The 26,720-nt window shown below is 39.8% G+C and overlaps 1 protein-coding gene and 1 non-coding gene across 4 annotated transcripts in view; one reads left to right on the top strand and one right to left on the bottom strand.

The window, feature by feature from the left end:
• ANLN (anillin, actin binding protein) overlaps positions 1 to 26,720 on the top strand; it is a 90,542-nt gene that overhangs the window by 3,625 nt on the left and 60,197 nt on the right. For all 3 annotated transcript variants that reach the window (XM_053608826.1, XM_053608824.1, XM_053608823.1), the window contains exons 2-7: positions 4,930 to 5,083; positions 8,341 to 8,655; positions 15,716 to 16,098; positions 17,246 to 17,471; positions 21,257 to 21,447; positions 22,055 to 22,162. In XM_053608826.1, coding sequence (XP_053464801.1) covers positions 4,930 to 5,083; positions 8,341 to 8,655; positions 15,716 to 16,098; positions 17,246 to 17,471; positions 21,257 to 21,447; positions 22,055 to 22,162 — 1,377 coding nt within the window. The remainder of the gene's footprint in view (positions 1 to 4,929; positions 5,084 to 8,340; positions 8,656 to 15,715; positions 16,099 to 17,245; positions 17,472 to 21,256; positions 21,448 to 22,054; positions 22,163 to 26,720) is intronic.
• LOC128560628 (small nucleolar RNA SNORA38) lies at positions 3,165 to 3,281 on the bottom strand. The gene has a single exon (XR_008373103.1). It is a non-coding gene; the product is annotated as a small nucleolar RNA SNORA38 (small nucleolar RNA).

The following is a 26,720-nucleotide window of genomic DNA, read 5'->3' as shown; positions in this document are numbered from 1 at the left end:
AGCTATTTTTTTTGTTGCAATTGTCATTGTTGGTTAGCTGGCCCAGGCCGGGTTCGAATCCACCAACTTCAGTGTATGTAGCTGGCATAGTAACCACTGTGCTACAGACACCGAGCCAAGAGACAGTTTATAGCAAAATGGTTCAGAGTCCAGACCTGGGTTCAAATAGTGCCTGCTGCTGATTAGTTATGTGACTGTAAAACAGTAGTAGAAACAGAATCTACCAGATAAGGTTTTGAGAATGAAAAAGTTATGTGTCAGTCATTGGAAGTACTTTATACTAAGTTCTGTATAATCATTAGTGATTATTATTGTACTTGTTAGGTGAATTTAAAATTGTAAATGTACTACATATAACATCATTGTCAGCCTCTTAGTTTGAAGCTCTGCTCACGTGAGAGTCATCCTAGTCGAAAGGGTACATGTACTACAGGGAAACCCAGCGCTCCCTGTGCCAAGCTAGAACTTTCCACATAGAAACCTGTACAGGAGAAAAAGCTACAATTAAAATACTTTGTAAAAGAATCTTTTTTGTGAGATACTTTTAAATCGTATGTATACAGCCTGAATATAAATAAGTAAACAAATAAACATATTCTTACTTATTTGAATGGAGATTTTCTTATTTTCCAGAAAATTTTTTTTTTTTTTTTTTTTGGTTTTTGGCCAGGGCTGGGTTTGAACCTACCACCTCTGGCATATGGGACCGGCATCCTACCCCTTGAGCCACAGGCACTGCCCTATTTTCCAGAATTATTATTTCTGTTTTTAGTGGCAGGATCATATCTGTTCCACATGTTAGTCTTGAACTCCTGGCCTTTTGTGATCTTCCTGTCTTGGTCTCCTGAGTACCTGGGATTATAGATGCATGGTGATATTTTCCAGAAGTAAATGAAAGTCTCTGTGTTGACCTGGGAAAGAGTTGCTAGAACATCTAGAAAATAACAAGCAGCTAATTTATATTGTTTACTTTGTTTAAGAAGGCACTGAAATTAATAATACCTGCTAGAAAAATTTTCATCAGAAATGATTTGGGATGTGTGCGTGCCAAAAATTGTTCAGCGACTTTAAGCTTCAGTTATCTGACATTCATTCATGTGGAATATTTTACTTCCTGATTATTCCTCTGTTGTTTGAAGAATAAGGTGCGATATTTGAAGGAATGTACTTTATATTTAAAAGAATCTTTACATTCCTGATATATGATTTTTTTTTTTTTATAGGGCCTATGAGGGAGCAGCTGGAAGGGCTGAGTAGCCCTGGGACCCTGGGCAAGTCCCCAAAGAACTTTCATGATCCCATGGAATCCCCTAGTCCTGATATATGATTATAGGAAAGGACTACTTATCTTTATTGAGGGCTTCTTTTTTTTTTTGTAGAGACAGAGTCTCACTTTATGGCCCTCGGTAGAGTGCTGTGGCCTCACACAGCTCACAGCAACCTCCAACTCCTGGGCTTACGCGATTCTCTTGCCTTAGCCTCCTGAGTAGCTGGGACTACAGGCGCCCTCCACAACGCCCGGCTATTTTTTGGTTGCAGTTTGGCCGGGGCCTGGTTTGAACTTGGTATATGGGGCCGGCGCCTTACCGACTGAGCCACAGGCGCCGCCCTATTGAGGGCTTCTTATACATATTTATTGAACCGTTGAGTTTATGTTTAGATACATTGTACCTTTTGAATAGCCTTAAGTGCTTATTTCACAGATTAGGAAACATTTTTTATCTAATTTTTTTTAATTTGAGAATTTTTGAATCTAAACAGTAGAACACTTGTCTTATGTTTGAATGACAAAGCTTCATTCTTCTATTGTGACCCATTGCTCATGGTAACCGAAGCTATACTGACTCACAAATATTCTAACTGACCAGAATGGAATGTGGGCATGTCTGTGAATGAACATAAATTAGGCTGTGTTGTATCTGGAGAGTGATTTTTTTTTTTTTTTTAATCACAGGAATTTATCAGATATATGTGGATTTGTATACATATGATCATTCTTGAGTTTGTTAAAAGAGACTTTTACTTAGAAGGCTGAAAGTCTTGGGTTTTGGAAGGCATTTGGCTCCTTAATTATTCTTTCAGTGATAACAGCATTTCAAATTAGTGTCACTTTTGATTTTTTGAGACAGAGTCTCACTCTGTCACCCTCGGTGGAATACCATGATTGTCATAGCTCACAGCAACCTCAAACTCTTGGGTTCAAGCAATTCTCTTGCCTCAGCCTCCCAAGTAGCTGGCACTCCAAGCCTGGTTATTTTAGAGACGATGTCTCACGGTGGCTCAGGCTGGTCTCGAACTTGTGAGCTCAGGCAATCCACCTGCTTCGGCCACCCAGAGTGCTAGGATTACAGGTGTGAGCCACTACGCCCAGCCTAGTGTCACTTCTTTTCAGTGAAATTTAAATTAGAAATCATTGGGCAGCGCCTGTGGCTCAGTGGGTAGGCTCTGGCCCCATAAATCAAGGGTGGCAGGTTCAAACCTGGCCCCGGACACACTGCAACAAAAAATAGCTGGGCTTTGTGGCAGGCGCCTGTTGTCCCAGCTACTCAGGAGGCTGAGGCAAGAGAATCATCTAAGCCCAAGAGTTTGAGGTTGCTGTGAGCTGTGACATCAAGGCACTCTACTGAGGGTGATAAAGTGAGACTGTCTCAAAAAAAAAAAAAAAGAAAAAGAAATCATTGCAGGCGGTGTGTAGCTCAGGGAGTAGGGTGCCGGCCCCATATGCCGAGGGTGGCGGGTTTGGGCCCAGCCCCGGCCAAAAACTGCAACCAAAAAAAAAAGAAATCATTGCTAAAGGCCTTGCACCTGTAGTTCAGTGGTTAGGGTGCCGGCCACATGCACCAGGGCTGGTGTATTTGAACAGGGTCAGGGCCTGCTAAAACAATGCTATAGGCATTGTGGCGGGTGCCTATAGTCCCAGCTAGTGGGAGGCTGTGGCAAGAGAATCGTTTAAGCCCAGAATTTTGAGATTGCTGTGAGCTGTGACACCATGGCATAGTGAGACCGTGTCTCAAAAAACAAAACAAAACAAACAACCCCCACCCCCCAAATTAAGTTCATGCTTCTTTTGCATAGCAGGAATTTTTAGAAATTGTTACTCTAATTTAATTAATTTTAAAATTACTTTTTCTTTTCTTTTCTTTTCTTTGTTCCGTTTTGCCTTTCTATGTGAGGTGGTCAGGGAGCAAGCTGGCTCCAGACTTCTTGAAGTCCATATTTCTTTGCCTCCAGTGTTTACATGTTCAAAGACAGGAAACCACAGACACACCTTTGTAGGAGAGTTTTTATTATTTTTCAGAGTTGGAGGTCTCATTGTGTTGCCCAGGCTGGACTCAAACCCCTGGGCTCAAGTAACTCCCACCTCAACCTTCTGAGTAGCTGGGACAACAGGTATGCCCATGCCTGGCTTTGTTACCCCATTTAAATTAAGGAATTAAAAAAATGTCAAATGGAATTTAATTCCTCAGTCTGCACTGACTCCTGTATCTGTGTGTAGGAATAATAGTCTATATCTCTCCTTTAGTTGTGTACATTTGAAAGAGAATGAATAGTTTGATCTTATGTTTGAGTTTTACTACACTGACTCAAAATAGGAATAACAGTTCAGGGTAAGAAAAGAGTAGTTATAATGGAATGGCTGAGATGTCAACTTAAAACAATTTTATTATATATTGATATTTAATTAAATAAAACGTAAGATTTTTACTTTTTTCTTCTGGGGAAAGATCTTCTGTTTTAAGAGGACTACATCTTATATCTCTTGCTGCCTATCACCACCCCAAATTTTAGTAGCTGTATTGGTTTTGATGCTGTAACACATTACCGCAAACTTGGTAGCTTAAAATAATATATATTTATTATCTTACAGGTCTGTAGGTCAGAAGTCTGAAATGATGTTACTGGGTTAAAATTAAGGCATTAGCAGGATTGTGTTCCTTAAGGAGACTTTAGGGGAGAAACTGTTTCCTAGCCCTTTCTAGCTTCTAAAGGTCATCTGCATTTTGTGGCTTGTTGCCCCTTCTCTATTTTCAGAACTACTGTTACTTAGTCTGACCTCTGCTTCTATTGTCAGATCTTCTCTTGTCTCTCACCTTCCTGCCTCCCTCTTTTCCTTTGTAAGGACCTTTGTGATTATATTGGGCCCACCCAGATAATTCAGAATGTTCTTTCCATTTGAAGATACTTAATCATATCAGCAAAGTCCCTTTTGCTCTGTAAGACAACATATTCACAGGTTCAGGGAATTAGGACAAAAGCACCTTTGGGGAATCAATATTATGCCTACCATGGTTGTTGAAACAACAGCCATTCTATTTCTAATGATTCAATGGGTCTGCAATTTGTGTTGGACTCAGCTGGACTGTTCTGCTGTTGCCTGGGTCATGCAGGAACTTTTAGTGATCTAGCAAATTATCTGGTACTGGATGATCTAAGATGGCCTTATTCACATATCTAGTGGTTGATGCTGGCCAACAGCTGGGCCATGTGTCTCTAGCAGACTTAACCTGGGCTTCTTCATGTGGTAGTAGCATTTCAAGAAAGAGAGGGAGAGAGCCCACCCAAACTGCAAGATCTCTTGATCCTTAGGAAGTCACACAGTATCACTTCTGCCGTATTCACACAGCCTAGATTCAAGGGTGGGGAAATGGATTCTACCTTTTGACAGAAGCAGAAAGAATTGGTAGTCATTTAAAATCTTATATAAGTAGCTTTACGCATTTTATTTGCCCTTTAATATTCCTGTTGCATCTGTAATAATTATGATATTAGGGTGCTCACTTAATGAATCTTGACTTCATTATTTAGGATTTCATTTTTGAAATGTATTTAACTATTATCCTACATGGCAACTGGCAATTTTAGGAGAGAGTGCCGTTTTGTGAACTTTTGACTAAACTTGTTTTAACATTGATATATTTATACATGTAGAAACTGCTTGAGCGAACCCGTGCCAGGCGAGAGAATCTTCAGAGAAAAATGGCTGAGAGGCCTGTAGCTGCTCCAAGGTCTATGCCTCATGCTAAGCGAGCCAGAGAGCCACTTTCAGAAGCAAGTAACCAGCAGCCCCTATCTGGTGGTGAAGGTAAAAGTAAAATTTTCATTTTTTTAAAGGAGACAAGTTTTACACATTTAAATATGTATATAGAAGAACCAAGGTCTTTATGAGACAAATGTAATAGCCTCTGAGGGAAGAATATGGTTCTATTCCAGGGTTCTTACATTAGGCTTAGGACCTATAAGGTTGGTTCCTTTTAACAATCTTTTTTTTTTTTTTAAATTGAGACAGAGTCTCACTATGTTGCCCTGGGTAGAGTGCTGTGGTGTCACAGCTCACAGCAAGCTCAAACTCTTGGACTTAAGCGATTCTCTTGCTTCAGCCTCCTAAGTAGCTGGGACTACAGGAGCCTGCTACAATGCCCGGCTATTTTTTTTTTTGTAGTTGTTGTTGTTTGGCAGTTCCCAGGCTGTGTTTGAACCCGCCAGCTCCGATGTATGTGGCTGGCGCTGTAGCCACTTTTTTTTTTTTTGAGACAGAGTCTTACTCTGTTGCCTTGGGTATAGAGTGCCATCATAGCTCACTGCAACTTCAAACTCTTGGGCTTAAGTGATCCTCTTGCCTCAGCCTCCTGAGTAGCTGGGACTACAGGCATCTACCGCAATGCCCGGCTATTTTCTTTTATTTAGTAGACATGGGATCTGGCTCTTGTTCAGGCTAGTCTTGAACTCCTGAGCTCAAGCAATCTACCCGACTTGGCCTCCCAGAGTGCTAGGATTAAAGGCGTGTCCCACTGCACCTGGCCTCTTTTAACAAATATTTTAAATTATGGACTAAGCAGGCCTGTAATCCCAGCACTTTGGGAAGCTGAGGTGGGAGGACTGCTTGAGGCCAGAAGTTCGAAATCAGTCTGAGCAACATAATAAGACACTGTCTCTATAAAACAAAAAACACCAAATATTTTAAATTAATTGATTGAACTTTATTTTTTTCAGTCCAAAGTTATCCTTAAAACCCCAAGGGAAAAAATAAAAAGTAGTAGGGTATCACTTATACTGGCAGCAATGTAGTTTTTTTACCCTATCAGTGCCAGCACAGCACATGCTTAAAATGAGAGTATCTAAGCATCAAAATGCAAATGTATTTACTATTTTACATAAGAACTATAAACTTGAAGAACTCTGTATTTTAAGGTAGTGTTGCATGTTAAAATTGGAACACTTCCAAAAGATGATTAGGTGAATTATAGAAAATAGATCCATATATGAAATACAAAAGATTAGAAAGTTTCATGATATATATTTGGTTAAGTTGATGACACATAAGGGCAATCATGACTTACCACTAATATTACTTTGGTCACTTACAGAACAAAAGCATTTGATTAGACAGTTAATGAAACTGACTTCGTCTGCCTTATACAAAATTTACTGTGTTTTTTTTTTTTTAGACAAAATCTCACTCTGTCACCCTGGGTAGAGTACTAAGGCATCATAGCTCATAGCAACCTTAAACTCTTGAGCTTGAGCAATCCATAGGCACTTACACCATTACTCCCGGCTAGTTTTTCTATTTTTAGTAGAGACGAGGCATCTCTTGCTCTGACTGGTCTGGAATTCCTGAACTCAAGTAATCCACCTGCCTCAGCCTTTCAGAGTGCTAGGATTACAGGCATGAGCCACTGCGCCTGGCTACCTTCTTTTTAAAATATTAAATTTCCAGGAAATACATTGAGATTTGTTCCTGGGTAAAAATAATGTGCTTTATGTTTGGATAACTCCTTTTTATTTTAGAAAATTTTCAATTATTTTATAGCTATTTGCTATAGAAGTTTAAAGATATGTTGTCAAATATTTGTATGGGTGAATTTGTTTGGTATTGACCAGATAATTCACTTACTCTGTTCCTGCCTCTCTCCTAAACCTCAAGCCAAGCCCTTATAGCCTTACTTGTTGGTTATTGTTCATAAACAAAAAAAGCTGGTTTGTACCCTTAGTTCAGCTATGTGACTTTAGGCAGGTAACTTAATTTCTCCAGGCTTAATTTTGTTCTTATCTAGAAATGAGGTTAATTGGGCTGTAGTTCTTTTTCTTTTTCTTTTTCTTTTTTTTTTTTTTTTTGAGACAGAATCTCAAGCTGTCGCCTTGGGTAGAGTGCCTTGGCATCACAGGTCACAGCAACCTCAAACTATTGGGCTTAAGTGATCCTCTTGCCTCAGCCTCCCAAGTAGCTGGGACTACAAGAGTCTGCCACAATGCCTGGCTATTTTTTTTTGTTGTAATTCATTGTTGTTTGGCAGGCCCAGGCTGGGTTCCAACCTGTCAGCCTAGGTGTATTTGGCTAGAGTCCTAACTGCTGAGCTACAGGTGCCCACCAAGCTGTAGATCTTTAAATCTGTTAGAATGCTTGCTTATTCTGTGTGTATGCGTTTTTTATTTCCTACTGTCTTAAGACCATGTGAAGTGTTTTTGCATATGTCTTGAGGATTGTTAATTAATTTTCCCTTCATTAAGATTTTGTAACCATTATGTTTGCTTAAAAAGAAAGCTTTGGTATTAGATTTCTAAGTTACTCTAAGAGAGTGACATTTTGCTATTTCTTTCTTTCTTTTTTTTTTTTTTTCAGACAGAGTCTCACTTTGTAGTCCTCGGTAGAGTACTATGATGTCACAGCTCACAGCAACCTCAAACTCTTGGGCTCAAGCAATTCTCTTGCCTCAGCCTCCCAAGTAGCTGGGACTACAGGCCCCCACCATAACACCCTGCTATTTTTTTAGAGACAAGGTCTCACTCTGGCTCTGGCTCTGGCTCTGGCTCAGGCTGGTCTCAAACTCATGAGCTCAGGCAATCCACTTGCCTTGGCCTCCCAAAGTTCTGGGATTACAGGTGTGAGGCACCTCCCCCAGCTTATGGTTTTGCTATTTTTTTTTTTTTTTTTTTGAGACAGAGCTTCAAGCTGTCACCCTGGGTAGAGTACCGTAGCATCACAGCTCACAGCAACCTCAAACTCCTGGGCTCAAGCGATTCTCCTGCCTCCGCCTCCCAAGTAGCTGGGACCACAGGTGCCTGCCACAACACCCGGCTATTTTTTGGTTGCAGCCGTCATTGTTGTTTGGTGAGCCTGGACTGGATTAAAACCTGCCAGCTCAGGTGTATGTGGCTGGTGCCTTAGCCGCTTGAGCCACAGGCGCCGAGCCAGTTTTGCTGTTTCTTATTATAACTAAAATCATTTAAAGGAATAGAGAAAGATGATGTTTTACTAACTTGTTAGGTACCTACCTCTAAGTTTTTCACATTGTGAGAGATTACGTAATTTTGAATTTTTTTTAACCCTTTTTAATTTAGAGAAATCTTGTACAAAACCATCACCATCCAAAAAACGCTGTTCTGACAACGGTGAAGTAGAAGTTTCTAACTTGGAAAATAAACAACCGGTTGAGTCGACTTCTGCAAAATCTTGTTCTCCAAGTCCTGTGTCTCCTCAGGCGCAGCCACAGGCAGCAGATGCTGTTAGTGATTCTGCTGCAGTCCCAGCACCACTGCTGGGCACAAGGGGAGGGCTGAACTCAAGATTAGAAGCAACTGCAGCCTCCTCAGTTAAAACACGCATGCAAAAACTTGCAGAGCAACGGCGCCATTGGGATAATAACAGTACAACAGGTATGAGTTATTTAGACAAAATGGTCTATAGATCTTTTTCAGTAAGATTCAATTTGGTATGTTGAAAATTTTATCAGTTAACACATGAAAGGTAAATGGTTTTGTTTTATCTATGCTCTGAGTATTCTTTGTTTGCAAATGCCTTGTGGTATATTCATAAGTTGGTTATGTTCTCATTGAGGTAGATAAGATTCTAACACTATGGGCGGCGTCTGTGGCTCAGTCGGTAAGGCACCGGCCCCATATACCAAGGGTGGCGGGTTCAAGCCCAGCCCTGGCCAAACTGCAACAAAAAAATAGCTGAGTGTTGTGGTGGGCACCTGTGGTCCCAGCTACTTGGGAGGCTAAGGCAAAAGAATCCCCTAGGCCCAGGACTTGGAGGTTGCTGTGAGCTGTGATGCCAGGGCACTCTACCTAGGGCAATAAAAAGATTCTAACACTAGTTCTGATTGTATGTTTTCAATGAAAAACAATTGAGAACAAACTGTACTTGGTGTTATTAGCAATTCTGACCCTCAGCTCTATCCTATTTCATGGATTCACTAAATAAATAAACTAAGGTATGCAATGTTGTTCAGTAGTGTAGAGAGAACGTCAAAAATTATAAATTGAACTCCTGCAAAGTGTATTATTTGTCTGTAATGCTGGAAACAAATGAAGTCACTTGATCCTTGACTTTCATGAACCTGTTATCGCATAGGGAGCCTGAGAAGTGATTCAACTGTTACTTGTGCTATGATCAGTTTTATATTTCTCTTGCCTTGTTACCAACAAAAAAAAAAACAAAAAAACCTTCAGATGACTTACAAAAATACTTACATTACAAAATAAGTAAATTAAGGAAATTAAGATGAAGAGAAAATATGGAAAGGAAAAACAAAGAAGAGACAGGTAAAGCCAGTTTATTAAATATAGGCTAAAAGGTCCTTTTCTTGTAGTGGCCAATGCAAAGAAGTGAAACTATCAATTATATGATTAATGTTTATAAGCTGAAATAAAGCACAACCATCTTTGACTCTAAGACACGGAGAGAACTTTCTCCCTAAAGATGACTTTGTGGGAGCTAGTAAACCTGTAAGATTTCTCAAGATAGGCAGATAGCCTGAGTCAGGCTTAGTTTAGTAGAAGCAATTCTTCTCCCTCCCAACCCCCCCCCCCAACACACACACAAGAATTTAATGAGACTTTCTTCATGCTCCATTAACTTTATCTATTCATTGTTGCAGCAGATTAAAAAGAATAGGAAGTAGGCAGGTGGGTGGAAGATAGGCCTTCTGTTCAATGAAAAGCTGGCAAACAGGTGTAATTCTTTAGACTGCTCCCAAGTGTGTGCAGGGGAAGACCTCCTTTCCACTGTAAGTAAAGGGCAAAGATAAGAGAGGCCTGATTCAACAAAATACTTCTTACTTTTTTCTTTTCTTTTTTTGAGACAGAGTCTCACTCTGTCACCCTCAGTAGAGTACCGCAGTGTCACAGCTCATAGCAACCTGTAACTCCTGGCCTTAGGCAATTCTCTTGCCTCATCCTCCCGAGTAGCTGGGACTACAGGCACCCAAAACAATGCCCGGCTATTTTTTGTTGCAGTTTGTCTGGGGCTGGGTTTGAACCCGTCACCCTCAGTATATGGGGCCAGCCCCTACCCACTGAGCCACAGGCACCGCCCGATAGTCTTACTTTTAATGACCTTTATAACCAATTTTCTGTTCTGGCACTGGGAACCAAATATTCAGGTGTTTTCCTGAGTCACCTGTGGCAGAAGCTGTCCAACCTTTCCATACCTGATGGCAAATGGGAACACGTATAAGGTCAAACACATTTCTCTTTACCTCTTGAATAGTACTGCTTCCTGAAAAGTTCAGGTTGTGCTCCCATTGAACTTCGTGAGGGGTGATGATCGTGTGAAGTTTTGGTTTAATGACTCTTGCAGAGTACCAGCATGACTGGATGATGAATGTGGCAAGTCTGTTGTAAGGACATAAAGACTGGTTTTTTGGTAAGCACAGCTGTTTTCCACAACTCTAGTCTTCTGGCCTTTTAACTGCATTTTAGACACAGGTATACAGCTGTCTTTTAAGTACCACATCAGCATTTCTGTCTATACTCAACTTGAGTCCAGCATGTGAGGTTGCCTTTCTAGAAAATGCCTTGATGGAATTACAGGTAGAAGGACTAAAGAAGAAGAGGGAGTAGGAGCTGGAGCTGAGTGATTTGCAGGTTTGAATGCGTCCTGGAATGGTCTCTCTTCCACATTCACTTTGTAGAATGCCGTTTTCTTGGGGTATTACACCATTTATAGCTGCCACTAAATCCTAGTTGTTTTGTTCAAGCTTCATCAATGTTTTCAATGCCAGTGTATACCTGAAAATCCACCAGAATCATCTCCTGGTTCATGTTGGACGCTTCAGTGGCCACTGAGTTTCACAGCTCTGGAGTGAAGCTGCATCTGGGGAAGGAGAGGGTGCTTCCTTCGTCCAGACTTACCTTCTTATCCTGCTGCAGCTGGGTGTTGGTTGGCAAGGCGGCAGGACAGTGTGGGAGGCACTAGGCACTCATGCACTCGGTAACTTTTAAGTGCCCTGTGGAGCCCATACTCCCATAGCCAAGCAAACTGGGAGGTTAGGAAGTTAGTCTGGATGCAGGTCTGGTTTTAAGGTCACCGGCTAGGATAAGGGCAGATTGTGACAGGGCGTATGGGGTTCCCTTCAGTGGTTGCGAGACCAGAGGAGGCAGGAAATCCCAAAGCAATTCTAAAACGAGCTATCACCATGCAGGTAGACAGCTCATTGGCTTCCAAGGCCCTGCCCAAGGAAGCATTCCTTTAGCTTTGGTTCTCAGCCTTGCTGGCATGTATCAGAATCACTCAGACCATTGGATTAGTGGGTGGGGTTAACCATGATTCTTTATATAGTCTGAGAAAGACTCAGGGGGCTAGCCACTAAATGTGCTTGAATAGAAGAATGCCCCATTTCTGTTTTGTAGGAATTATCTTTGGGTAGCAGAATGTGGATTTTCCTTGGGAGTGGGGGGTAAAAAAGGAGAGGGTTGTGGTTTAACATGATCAAAAGAACAAGCAAGGCCCTAAACATTCTAGAACATAAAGTGCTGCCGAGATTTTGATCATTTTGTAAGCAAATGTTAAAAAAATGCCCACCTCATTTTTGAAAATAAATCTCATTAAGGCATAATACCCTGTCTGATTTCAAGAAATGAAACTAATGACTTAAGGGTAATGAATAGTTTAGTGACTACTAAAGAAGACTGTGGGTATAAGTCAGTTAAATGTTTGAGAACTTACACTGAAATGTAATTTATCTGAAGCCTGTCATTCTGGCAGAGAATAGTTATAAGAGCTAAAGGTTTATTAAGCCCACGCTTTTTTTTTTTTGAAGACAGAGTGTCAGTATGTCACCCTGGGTAGAGTGCCATGGTGTGACAGCTCACTGCAACCTAAAACTCTTGAGCTTAAGCGATTCTTTTGCCTCAGCCTCCCAAGTAGCTGGGACTACAGGTGCCAGCCACAACATCCAGCTATTTTTTGGTTGCAGTTGTCATTGTTGGTTAGCTGGCCTGGGCCGGGTTTGAACCCATCAAGTTCAGTGTATGTGGCTTGCACTGTAACCACTGTGCTACAGGTGCCAAGCCTGTTCAGGGAAATTTTAATTCAGATATGTTATTTGGGATAACAATAGGAGAGTCAAATGGAGGTGATTGATAGTTAGAAGACCATGAAGGACGGACCAGGAAGATGGAAGAACTAGTGGAGAATAATGTCACAAACAGAAAGGTAGTGATAATTTTAGAAATGTCAAGAAATATAAGGCCTGCAAAATTTATACTGGCACTAGTGACAATAGCAAGACCAACTTCAGGGCAGTGGTATAGGCAAAAGGCTAGTTGAGTTAAGTGGTGAATGAATATTGTGCAGGAAAAGAGGGGTAGTAGCTGTGTATTTCTCCGGGGGGGGTGTTTACTTTTAAGATGAGACAAATTTGAGCATACAATAGTCTCCCCCCTTATCCGCTAGGAATACGTTTCATCACCTCGACTGGATGTCTGAAACCCTGGGTAATCGATTGTAACCCATTTCTGTGCTTGTCTTCCTTCCAGAAATGTAATGGCTTTCCCCGTCTTAACTAAGCCATTGTACACTGTGGCTGTAACTTTTGCTGTTTGAGGTACAGCAGCAAAACTAGCATGAGTTTCTTTTTCCTTCCTCACAATTTCACAGATAGAAGATTCATTTTTACCATAGATATTAGCAGCCTCTGCATGATTTTCTTTTCTTCCCTTATTAAGTAAAGAACTTTCATCTCTTCACTTAAAGGAAGTACTTTCTGGCTTTTCTTTGGCATATCCAAATTGCCAGCATCACTATTCTTGCACTTTGGGGCTGTTATGTCAAATAAGGGTCACTTGAACACAAGCACTGTGATAGCGCAGCAGTCGTCTGATACCCAAGATGGCTACTAAGGCTCCCAAGATGGTGACTATTGGGTGGGTAGTGTCTACAGCTTGGATATGCTGCTATGTCCCTGGCAAGGTGGTGCTCAGAATGATGGTGTAATTTAAAACTTATGAATTAGACACATACATAGGAAAGATGATGTGGAGACACAGGGAGAATACTATCTGCAAGCTCAGGAACTCCTGAGGTCACCAGAAGCTAGGAGAGAAGCATGGAACAAATTGTCCCTCACAATCACCTTGTTTCAGACTTCTAGCTCCCAGAACTGTGGGATAATTTCTTTTTTTAAGCCAAAAATAAATAAATAAAATTATTTATTTCTGGAATCTTCTATTTAATATTTCTGGGCTGCAGTTTGACTATTTGTAATGAAATTGGGAAAGTAAAACCAAGGATAAGGGTTAATAACGTAAAGTCATAAGCTGTGTTACAGTGGTTCAGTCAATAGTGGACTGCATATACCATGGTGGTTTCAAAAGATTATAATATTAAAACTACATTTTTACTGTACCTATGTTTAGATACACAGATACTCACTATTGTGTTATAGTTGTCTGCCTGTAGTATTCAGAACAGTAACAAGCTGTACAGGTTCATAGCCTAGGAGCAACAGAGCTGAGGGCTAAACTTTCTAGGTCTGTGTAAGTACACTCAATGAGGTGCACGTCCAATGATGTATTTTTCAGAATGTGTCCCTGTGGTTAAGTGGCTAAGCTATCTAGTTCTGTGTTAGTACACTCTGTGATATGTGCCCTTCTAATGATGTATTTCTCTGAATGTATCCCTGTTAAGTGACATCCATCTGTGTTCATGAGCAGAAAAGAGTTTGTAGAGAAGGAGAGGGGTTATTTGCAGCAAGATCCCTGAGAAGGTTTTGGAGGGGTAGAATTGAAACTTCTGGCAGAGGTAGAAGCCTTGGACAGGAGGGGTACTTCTTTCCTTGATTGAATTTGTGGATTAGAAAGTGCTTTGAACTTGGGCTTCCCTACATAGACATTCTGTGTACATACACATACAGGCCTGGATCTTTTGTTAGATAAATTTCACTATTCGGAATTTATCTCCACATGAAGTAACTGTGCAGAAAAACATTGAATTTTGTTTAACCCTATCCTGTTAGTAGCCTGTGCTATCCAACATTAGTAGCCAGTAACCATATGTAAGTATTTAAATTTCAGTTATCTAAAATGAAATAAAATTTGTCATTTGCCCTGGCTACACATTTCAAGTACTCACTGTCCACATTTGAAGTACTCACTGTCCACATGTGGCTGCTGGTTGCTGTCTTGACCAGCACATATATGTCTATCATCAGAGTGCTCTTTGGTGTAGCACTGGTCTAATTCATTTTAAAACAAAAAGTTCCTGTGTGAAATGTAATTTTTTTTTTTTTTTGTGGTTTTTGGCCGGGCTGGGTTTGAACCCGCCACCTCTGGCATATGGGACCGGCGCCCTACTCCTTGAGCCACAGGCGCCGCCCTGTGTAATTTTAAATTGTACAGTGTTACAACACTACTAGTTCTAAAACTATAACCTAAATGTGTGGTATCTATCTAAACAATGAATTCTAAAAATATAACCTAAATGTGTGGTATCTATCTAAAAAAATAGGTATAATGATGTTTCTTAAAAATTTTGGAGTATCGGGAGGCACCTGTGGTTCAGTGGGTAGGGCACTGGCCCCATATACCGAGGGTGGCAGGGTTGAACCTGGCCCTGGCCAAACTGCAACAACAACAACAAAAAAATAGCCGGGTGTTCTGGCGGGTGCCTGTAGTCCCAGCTACTCGGGAGGCTGAGGCAAGAGACTCGCCTAAGCCCAGGATTTGGAGGTTGCTGTGAGCTGTGACCCTACAGCATTCTACACAGGGGGCTAAAGTGAGACTTTGTCTCTGGAAAAAAAAAAAAATTGGAGTATCATTTGATATGAAAAGATATTGTCAAATTTAAACAGCTTAGTAGTTTCATTCATAGAAGAATTTTTCACTGGTGTTTAAACCTGTTAATTTCATTTAAAAATTCGGTATGGAGTGATCCTAGTATTATACAGAAGATACCAAAAATGTATACACATTTTAAGTAAAGAAAAACATGTATTAAAATTGTAATACTCAAATCATATTTGACTTCTGCAATTACAAGAAGTTCTCACTGCGACTTGTATTTATCTTTTGTTATCAGTATATATTGAATATTACACCTTTTTTTTTTTTTTTTTTTGTAGAGACAGAGTCTCACTGTACCGCCCTCGGGTAGAGTGCCGTGACATCACACAGCTCACAGCAACCTCTAACTCGTGGGCTTACGCGATTCTTTTGCCTCAGCCTCCCGAGCAGCTGGGACTACAGGCGCCCGCCACAACACCCGGCTATTTTTTTGTTGCAGTTTGGCTGGGGCTGTGTTTGAACCCGCCACCCTCGGCACATGGGGCCGGCGCCCTACTCACTGAGCCACAGGCGCCTCCCTGAATATTACAACTTTGATACAGTCTTTTCCTTTCTTAAAATGTGTATACTATACACTTTTTAATACCCTCTGCATACATCAGTGTAGTCTTAACAAGGTTTAACTCCTTTTCTTTTAACTCTTTTTCAGATCACTCTGACAGCTCACTCTTCTCACCAATGCCATCAGAGAAGAAGGCTGCCTCCCCTCCCAAACCAACCCTTTCAAATGCCTCAGCAACTCCAATTGGGAAAAGGGGCCGTCTGGCCAACCTTGCTGCGACTATTTGCTCCTGGGAAGATGATGTAAGTTACTCATCTGCAAAGCAAAACAATGTACAAGAACAGCCTGGTACCACTTGTTTATCCAAATTTTCCTCTGCAAGTGGAGCATCTGCTAGGATCAATAGCAGCAGTGTTAAGCAGGAAGCTACATGCTGTTCCCAAAGGGATGGCGATGCCTCTTTGAATAAAGCCTCATCCTCAAGCCCTGGTGATGCATCGTTGGTTAATGCCTCAATTTCCAGCTCTGTGGTAAGTCAGCACCAGTTTAGTCTTTGTAAGCCTTTTCTTTTTTTGTGTGTGAGTAGTAATGAGAAAGAAAGAGAGTATATGTATGTGTGTGTGTGTAGGTATGAATTTTATAATATATGTGTAGTGTATTTATATGTATTTTAGAATATCAGTTTCATAGAAAGTAAAAATCTTAAGTTTGGTACCCTGTCCTAAAATATCAGTTGACAATTGAAATTAATGTAAGGCAAATTCAAAGTGTATAATAATGGAATAAAGGAGCCTCTTCTTAGTCATTAAAAGAAGAATTGAATGTTAAGTATTCCATTAGAATGCTTTATGTATATGTAAAAGTATAATATTTCTAGTATTTCTGGAAAGACATAATAGCTATAGTTGCCTCTAAGAAGGCTAAATTGCAAAACAGGGTATGATACTTTTTTCTGTATGTTCTGTATGTTTTTCTCTGTATGTTTTAAATATTTGAAACTTTTATTTAGTGTAGGTATTACCTCAACAATTTTTTAAAAACATTAAAAACCAGAAAGAATAAAGGCTATTTTGTTCTTGACCATTGTCTTTTAGTATAGTGGTAGGCCTTGGAATTAGATCTGGATTCAGTCCCAGCCCTGCCACGTAATTAGAAGTGTGGCTTTAGACAACATACTTAGTCTTGCAAAGCCTTACTATAAGTAAAATGAGGGGAAAAGGTTATTTGGAGGGTTAAATAAGGTAAGATACATAAAACACTAACTATAGTAACTACATAGTAATTAATTAATTATAATTAGCCATCAAGCACATGATACAATTTCATTAAATTGATATTGACTTGATAAAAATATAATTTGGTCTAATATAGTTAAAAATTTAATAAAGGTACTAATACAAGAATATGCAAAACGATTTTTAAATAGGGAGTGATCTTACCATACTTAATTACCCAGTAATATATTATGCAGACGAAACTACATATTATAATTTAAATAACAGCATTTTCTAAGTTGCTTTTTCTCCCAAATATTTCAAATTAGTTCGACCTATCAGAGAGTAAGAATATTTCATTTTGAAAGGCTACCAGGTAAATAAGATTTGAATTGTGGGGATATAGGAATTCTTATAGATATGGTGAATATTGTTGTTTACCCTAAATTTTTTCGTATTTCAGAAAGGTAATTCTTCCCCAGCAAAATCTGCTATATCCATCACTGGTACTAAGAATTGTGAGGTACAAAATTCTGAGGTACTTCAAAAAACTCCTGGTAGTCCTCTGAAAACAGAGGTGTTGAAACCAATTGTGAAGTCAACTGTATCCCAGACACCTCGATCCAAAGAAGAACCAAGTAGAGAAATTTGTCTGCAGTCTCAATCTAAAGACAAATCTACAACACCAGGTTATGTATTTTAAGATATTTTAAGATAGTTATTCTCAGCATCCTAAAGATCCAATTGTGAATGGTACATTGTTGGTTTGCCAGGGCCAATGCTTGAATGTTCCAAATGAGGCTTCTTTATGTTCAGCTTTAATTGATTCACTGAATATTCATTAGTGTAGACTAGCCTATTTACTGGTCAGAGTTTTTTTTTTTTTTTATATAGAGACAGAGTTTCATTTTATTGCCCTCGGTAGAGTGCCGTGGCGTCACACAGCTCACAGCAACCTCCAACTCCTGGGCTTAGGCGATTCTCCTGCCTCAGCCTCCCGAGCAGCTGGGACTACAGGTACCCACCACAACGCCCCGCTATTTTTTTGTTGCAGTTTGGCCGGGGCCGGGTTTGAACCCGCCACCCTCCGTATATGGGGCCAGCGCCCTGCTCACTGAGCCACAGGAGCCGCCCTTTTTTTAATTTATTTTTTGAGACAGAGCCTCAAGTTGTCGCCCTGGGTAGAGTGCAGTGGAATCACAGCTCACAGCAACCTCCAACTCCTGGGCTCAAGCAATTCTCCTGCCTCCGCCTCCCAAGTAGCTGGGACTACAGGCGCCCGCCACAAGGCCTGGCTAGTTTTTGGTGCATTGTTGTTTGGCGGGCCTGGGCTGGATTTGATTCCGCCAGCTCAGATGTAGGTGGCTGGCGCCTTAGCCGCTTGAGCCACAGGCACCGAGCCCTGGTCAAAGATTTTAAACCTGTTACATTTTAACTGTTTGAACATGTTGTCTCTAGGATAATCATGTTACATATTTTCTTCTATATATTTTTTTTTTGTTGTTGTTGAGACAGGGTCCCACCCTATGCCCCTGAGCAGAGTGCAGTGGGCGTGGTAGCTCACCACAACCTCAGACTCGGGCTGCGGGCACCCCGCTGCCTCAGCCTCCGGAAGCCGCTGGGATTACAGGCGCTCGCCGCAGCGCCCGGCTGGGTTTTTCCATTTTTTTCACGAGTCGGGGTCTCACTGTCGCTCAGGCGAGTCACGAACTCCTGAGCTCAAGCGATTCTCCCTCCTCAGCCTCCCACAGTGCTGGGATTACAGGCGTGAGCCACCGCGCCCTTCTTCTATATTTTTTGAGGTGGACAAACCTTATACAGCCAGAAATCCCATTTTGGGGGCATAGTATGCAGAGCCAAGTACGCAGAGCATATTTTTCAGTTTTCACTATTAAGGCATCCCTAAGAGCAGAGAGAAGTGAATGTGCAAATGACTCCATCTCCAATTTTATTTATGTATTTATTTTTAAGATTTATAAATAATATAATTTTTTAAACTTTTTAAAATTAATATATAACATACATTTGGGGGTACATTTAATACATCCATACTATTTGTAAAGATCAAATCAGTGTAACTGGGATATCTATTACCTTAAATATTTGTCTTTTTTTTGAGACAGAGTCTCACTGTGTCACCCTGGGTAGAGTGCCATGGCCTCACAGCTCACAGCAATCGCAAACTCTTGGGCTTAAGCAATTCTTTTGCCTCAGTCTCCCAAGTAGCTGGGACTACAGCCACCTGCCACAATGCCCGGCTATTTTTATTTTTTGGTTGTAGTTATCATTTTGTTATTGTTGTTTGGCAGGCCAGGGTTGGATTCGAACTCGTGAGCTCAGGTATATATGGCTGGCACCCTAGCCGCTGAGCTACAGGCACTGAGCCAATATTTGTCTTTTCTTTAAGTTAGAAACATTCGAATTCTTTTCTTCCAGCTATTTTGAAATTCATGTATACAATAGATTATTGTAAACTATAGTCGCTTTACTGATATATAAAACACTAGGTCTTATTTATTCTCTTGAACTATATATTTGACCTATTAATCAACCTGTCTTTATCCCCTAATTAAGTATATGTGTGTATATCATTTGTGTGTGTAGACATAAAAATTCAAAATTTTCTACTACAGTAAACTGATTCTCCAGGAAATGCCGTATTTCACTTGTAGTGACTTATACTTTGTGATGCACTCCTGCCTAGGGGGTGGTTGAGAAACATAGGACTGAACTGTATGGCACAAATATATGGCAAAGAATTTACTTTGAACTATATTCTTGTTCATTGGAAAGACTTTCAATTCTTTTTTTTTGTGGTTTTTGGCCGGGGCCGGATTTGAACCCGCCACCTCTGGCATATGGGGCCAGCGCCCTACCCCTTTGAGCCACAGGCGCCACCCTGGAAAGACTTTCAATTCTTAAGGTTTAACTTTTTGAAAATACAGTCGCTGCAGAAACTGTAGCTCAATGGTTTTCAACCTTCCTAATGCTACGACCCTTTAATACAGTTCCTCATGTTGTGGTGACCTCCAACCATAAAATTATTTTCATTGCTACTTCATAACTGTAATTTTGCTACTGTTATGAATGGTAATATAAATATCTGATATGCAGGATGGTCTTAGGCAGCCCCTGTGAAAGGGTTGTTCGACCCCCAAAGGGGTCATGACCACAGGTTGAGAACTGCAGCGGTAGCTCATCATAAAGGGGAAGTAAACAGAGGGATGAGAGTAAGGAAGCCATTAGTTATAGGATACGTAGAAATCAGCAATCAGTTTCCAGATAAACCAAAATGAAAATTAGAAGCAATAGCAAGATCCCAGATGGAATAAGACTAGTTATGCACCATTTTCTAAAGACTTATGGCTTAGGTTAGAAGCATTCTTTTTATTGTTCTTGGTTACTGGATATACTCAGAATCACATTTGCAGAGCCTCAGAAATATTTAATTTAGATGCTTTTTTATATTCCTAGTAGACCCTAGTTTTAGATATGGTTGAAGTGATAATAAGGGACAGGTGGAGTTCTCAAACCATAGCCACGGGTCAAATTCTATTCTCTGCTTGTTTTTGCAAATAACATTTTATTGGAACACAGCTACACCTGTTTATTTTTATGCCCTCTGTGGTTGCTTACATTCTACAGTACAGAGTTGAATAATTGTGACAGAGACCATATGATCTGCAAAGCTCAAAATATTGTCTGCCCGTTTACAGGAAAATATTTGTCAATTTCTAATGTAGATACGCCTATTTTTCTATAATACAACCCCAGAATCCTCTTGATGGGGCTAATAAATACCCCATTTTCCCTACTTTAGTACTCCATACTATTTCAAATGAATACTATTTTAAGACATTGTAAAATCAAGTTGTCATTTTGATAAAATGAATAATCCCAAATTTTTCTTACAAAAGGAAAAGAGTCTACATTTTCACATGTTAGGCTTCCTAAAAGTAAGATAAAATATATTGGCTGTAGAAGTATAAGTAGCTGGAAGTTATGGCTTGGTGGTAAAGGTAGATTTATTAATACACATGCAGTCAAATTTTAGTTATTTAAATTACGATTGTTTAGTTTGAGAGCTTGCTAATCCCTACTGACCTGTCACTCTCCCCTTTTAAAATTCTTTTTTTTTGCTGTTTTTGGCTGGGGCTGGGTTTGAACCTGCCACCTCCAGTATATGGGGCCGGCACCCTATTCCTTTGAGCCACAGGTGCCACCCCCTAAAATTCTTTTTTTTTTTTAAGGAACTAAATCCCATGAATAAATTTTAGGACATATAATTAAATAGAATAATAAGGTAGTTTAAAAAAATTTTTGACCTATTTTCATATTGTTTACTTTGTTAATGAATATTCCTAGTAGAATCAAAGAATTTTAGAGCTATTCTAGAGTTTAGCACTTTTTTCATGGAAACTGTAATTATTACTTATTTTGAATAGGCTCCAAAAATGTGTTGTGTTTTCTATAGGAGGAGCAGGAATTAAGCCTTTTCTGGAACGCTTCGGAGAACGTTGTCAAGAGCACAGCAAGGAAAGTCCAGCTCGTAGCACACCTCATAAGACTCCCATTATCACTCCAAACACCAGGGCCATCCAAGAAAGATTATTCAAGCAAAACACATCTTCATCTACTACTCATTTAGCACAGCAGCTCAAGAAGGTATGGTATAGTGCATTTAATGTAATTCATCACATGATCTCAGGGCAGAACCTAGAAATCAAAAAAATGTGGCTTCTGATACCAGACATAAGTAGCATCTCCATTCTCTGTGTCACTCATTTCAAATGGAAATATTGTCCTACATTCCTTGTGTATTATGAACTTTTTTTTTTTTTTTGTAGAGACAGAGTCTCACTTTATGGCCCTCGGTAGAATGCCGTGGCATCACACAGCTCACAGCAACCTCCAACTTCTGGGCTTAAGCGATTCTCTTGCCTCAGCCTCCCGAGTAGCTGGGACTACAGGCGCCCGCCACAATGCCCGGCTATTTTTTTCTGGTTGCAGTTTGGCCGGGGCCGGGTTTGAACCCGCCACCCTTGGTATATGGGGCTGGCGCCTTACCGACTGAGCCACAGGCGCCGCCCTGTATTATGAACTTTTTACTTGTAAAGAATCAAAGATAAAGGAAGTTTTAGTGGTGTTGAAACATTCTTTTACTTTTTCCCCAACTTGCTGTTTCTTCACGTGGTCTTCTTTCTGTCGGTGTTTGGATGTTCTTGAACATGCTACTGGCTTTTGTGTATAATGCGGCTTTTGATGGGTTTAGGAACGTGAGAAAGAACTAGCATGTCTGCGTGGCCGATTTGACAAGGGCAATTTATGGAGTGCAGAAAAAGGTGGAAGCTCAAGAAGCAAACAACTAGAAACCAAACAGGTAATGTAAACAAGAAACATAAAAGCAAACTTGGCATCAAAGTACTATTGGGATCTAATTTGTAATTCTGTATTATGAAATAATTCTCTACATACTTTCCTATTCCAATTAATTGTCACTTTCCAGTCATAAACTCCTTAAATATACATATTAATTCTGCTTTCTCATGGTGTTTTCCTATCTAAAGGGAACTCTTCACTATATTCACTGACTGATAAACATAAAATCAAATGTTAAAAAAATATTCCAATCATTCATTTGATTTCAGATTATTCTTAACAGTCTACTTAGATGCTGGTTCTAAAATGTTTGTTAGGCCAATGTGATGGCTCACTCCTGTAATCCCACCAGTCTGGGAGGTTGAGGCAGGTAGATTGCTTGAGCTCAAGAGTTTGAGACCAGCGTGAGCAAGAGCGAGACCTCATCTCTACTAAACATAGAAAAACTATCTGGGCATGGTGGTGCATACCTATAGTCCCAGCTACTTGGGAGGCTGAGGCAAGAGGATTGCTTGAGCCCAAGAGTTTGAGGTTGCTGTGACCTGTGATGCCACCACAGTACTTTACTTAGGATGACAGAATGAAACTCTTGTCTCAAAAAAATAATTTTTTCTTCAGAATCTACTTTTCTCATTGATGACTGTATACCTCTCCTCAAATTCCATATTTTTAGACTTTGGAACTCTGAGACCACACCCCTCTAGATTTCTCTTCACTCCTGTCAAATTTTATTTGACAGCCTTCAGTAAGATTCCTACTATGGCTGTAAACTGTCTTATTTCATTTATATGCCTATAGTGTACAAAGTATTATGTTAGGGTATAGTTTTAGGCTAATAGGATTTTATTTGCAGACAGGACTAATGGAAAATACAGGAATACTAGATTTAACCAGTATTCATTCAGAAAGATTTTCTACTTTGACTTTTTTTTTTTTTTTAATTGTTGGGGATTCATTGAGGGTACAATAAGTCAGGTTACACTGATTGCAATTCTTAGGTAAAGTCCCTCTTGCAATCATGTCTTGCCCCCATAAAGTGTGACACACACCAAGGCCCCACCCCCCTCCATCCTTCCCTCTTTCTGTCCCCCCCCAATAAACATAATTGTCATTAATTGTCCTCATATCAAAATTGAGTACATAGGATTCATGCTTCTCCATTCTTGTGATGCTTTACTAAGAATAATGTCTTCCACGTCCATCCAGGTTAATACGAAGGATGTAAAGTCTCCATTTTTTTTAGTGGCTGAATAGTATTCCGTGGTATACATATACCACAGCTTGTTAATCCATTCCTGGGTTGGTGGGCATTTAGGCTGTTTCCACATTTTGGCGATTGTAAATTGAGCTGCAATAAAAAGTCTAGTACAAGTGTCCTTATGATAAAAGGATTTCTTTCCTTCTGGGTAGATGCCCAGTAATGGGATTGCAGGATCAAATGGGAGGTCTAGCTTGAGTGCTTTGAGGTTTCTCCATACTTCCTTCCAGAAAGGTTGTACTAGTTTGCAGTCCCACCAGCAGTGTAAAAGTGTTCCCTTCTCTCCACATCCATGCCAGCATCTGCAGTTTTGAGATTTTGTGATGTGGGCCATTCTCACTGGGGTTAGATGATATCTCAGGGTTGTTTTCATTTTCATTTCTCTAATATATAGAGATGATGAACATTTTTTCATGTGTTTGTTAGCCATTCGTCTGTCGTCTTTAGAGAAAGTTCTATTCATGTCTCTTGCCCATTGATATAAGGGATTGTTGGCTTTTTTCATGTGGATTAATTCGAGTTCTCTATAGATCCTAGTTATCAAGCTTTTGTCTGATTGAAAATATGCAAATATCCTTTCCCATTGTGTAGGTTGTCTCTTTGCTTTGCTTATTGTCTCCTTAGCTGTACAGAAGCTTTTCAGTTAATGAAGTCCCATTTGTTTATTTTTGTTGTTGTTGCAATTGCCATGGCAGTCTTCTTCATGAAGTCTTTCCCCAGGCCAATATCTTCCAGTGTTTTTCCTATGCTTTCTTTGAGGATTTTTATTATTTCATGCCTTAAATTTAAGTCCTTTATCCATCTTGAATCAATTTTTGTGAGTGGGGAAAGGTGTGGGTCCAGTTTCAGTCTTTTACATGTAGACATCCAGTTCTCCCAACACCATTTATTGAATAGGGAGTCTTTCCCCCAGGGTATGTTCTTATTTGGTTTATCAAAGATTAGGTGGTTTTAAAATGTTAGTTTCATTTCTTGGTTTTCAATTCGATTCCAAGTGTCTATGTCTCTGTTTTTGTGCCAGTACCATGCTGTCTTGAGCACTATGGCTTTGTAGTACAGACTAAAATCTGGTATACTGATGCCCCCAGCTTTATTTTTGTTACAGAGAACTGCCTTAGCTATACGGGGTTTTTTCCGGTTCCATACAAAACGCAGAATCATTTTCTCCAAATCTTGAAAGTACAATGTTGGTATTTTGATAGGAATGGCATTGAATAGGTAGATTGTTTTGGGAAGTATAGACATTTTAACAATGTTGATTCTTCCCATCCATGAGCATGGTATGTTCTTCCATTTGTTAATATCCTCTGCTATTTCCTTTCTGAGGATTTCATAGTTTTCTTTATAGAGGTCCTTCACCTCCTTCGTTAGGTATATTCCTAGGTATTTCATTTTCTTTGAGACTATGGTGAAGGGAGTTGTGTCCTTAATTAGCTTCTCATCTTCACTGTTATTGGTGTACACAAAGGCTACTGACTTGTGGACATTGATTTTTATATCCTGAAACATTACTGTATTTTTTGATGACTTCTAGGAGTCTTGTGGTTGAGTCTTTGGGGTTCTCTAAGTATAAGATCATGTCGTCAGCAAAGAGGGAGAGTTTGACCTCCTCTGCTCCCATTTGGATTCCCTTTATTTCCTTGTGTTGCCTAATTGTGTTGGCTAGAAGTTCCAGCACTACGTTGAATAGTAAAGGTGACAGAGGACAATCTTATCTGGTTCCAGTCCTAAGAGGAAAAGCTTTCAGTTTTACTCCATTCAGTAAAATATTGGCTGTGGGTTTGTCATAGATAGCTTCAATCAGTTTTAGAAATGTGCCACCTATGCCTATACTCTTCAGTGTTCTAATTAGAAAAGGATGCTGGATTTTATCAAATGCTTTTTCTGCATCTATTGAGAGGATCATGTGATCTTTATTTTTGCCTCTGTTAATATGGTGGATAACGTTTATAGACTTGTGTATGTTGAACCAGCCTTGCATCCCTGGGATGAAGCCAACTTGATCATGATGAATGACTTTTTTGATGATAAGCGGTAATCTATTGGCTAGGATTTTGTTGAGAATTTTTGCATCTATATTCATGAGTGAGATTGGTCTGAAATTCTCCTTTTTGTTTGGGTCTTTTCCTGGTTTTGGTGTCAGGGTGATGTTTGCTTCATAGAATGTGTTGGGGAAGATTCCTTCTTCCTCAATTTTTTTGAATAATTTCTGCAGTAGAGGAATAAGCTCTTCCTTGAAGGTTTGATAGAATTCTGGAGTGAAGCCATCTGGACCAGGGCATTTTTTGGTTGGAAGATTTTTTATTGTTTCTTTGATCTGAGTGCTTGAAATTGGTCTGTTCAGGAGCTCTATTTCTTCCTGGCTGAGTCTGGGGAGAGGGTGTGATTCCAAATATTGATCCATTTCTTTCACATTGTCAAATTTCTGGGCATAGAGTTTCTGGTAGTATTCAGAGATGATCTCTTGTATCTCTGTGGGATCAGTTGTTATTTCCCCTTTATCATTTCTGATTGAGGTTACTAGAGATTTTACTTTTCTATTCCTCGTTAGTCTGGCCAATGGTTTATCTATTTTATTTATTTTTTAAAAAAAACCAACTCCTTGTTTCATTAATTTTCTGAATGATTCTCTTGTTTTCAATTTCATTGATCTCTGATTTGATTTTGGATATTTCTTTTCTTCTACTGAGTTTAGGCTTAGATTGTTCTTCTTTTTCCAATTCTATAAGATCTCTTGTGAGATTGTTGATGTGCTCTCTTTCTGTTTTTCAAAGGTAGGCATCTAAAGCGATGAATTTTCCTCTCAAAACTGCTTTTGCAGTATCCCATAGGTTTTGGTAGCTTGTGTCTTCATTGTTGTTATGCTCAAGGAAGTTAATGATTTCCTGTTTTATTTCTTCCTGCACCCATCTGTTATTCAACAGAAGATTGTTTAATTTCCATGCCTTTGGGTGGGGTCGAGCATTTTTGTTAGAGTTGAGTTCCACCTTTAGTGCCTTGTGGTCTGAGAAGATACAAGGTAAAATTTCAATTCTTTTGATTCTGTTGATATTTGTTTTGTGTCCCAGGATATGATCAATTTTGGAGAATGTTCCATGGGGTGATGAGAAGAATGTATATTCTTTATCTTTGGGATGGAGTGTTCTATATGCATCTATCAAGCACAGTTGTTCTAGGGTCTCATTTAAATCTCTTATATCTTTGTTTAATTTCTGTTTAGAGGATCTGTCCAGCTCTGTAAGAGGAGTGTTAAGTTCCCCTGTTATTATGGTATTATCAGATATCATATTGCTCAGACTAA

Source organism: Nycticebus coucang, chromosome 11, assembly GCF_027406575.1.
Source record: "Nycticebus coucang isolate mNycCou1 chromosome 11, mNycCou1.pri, whole genome shotgun sequence".
NCBI lineage: Eukaryota > Metazoa > Chordata > Mammalia > Primates > Lorisidae > Nycticebus > Nycticebus coucang.
Note: the sequence above shows the minus strand (reverse complement) of the source record. Positions and strands in the feature narration are given on the sequence as shown.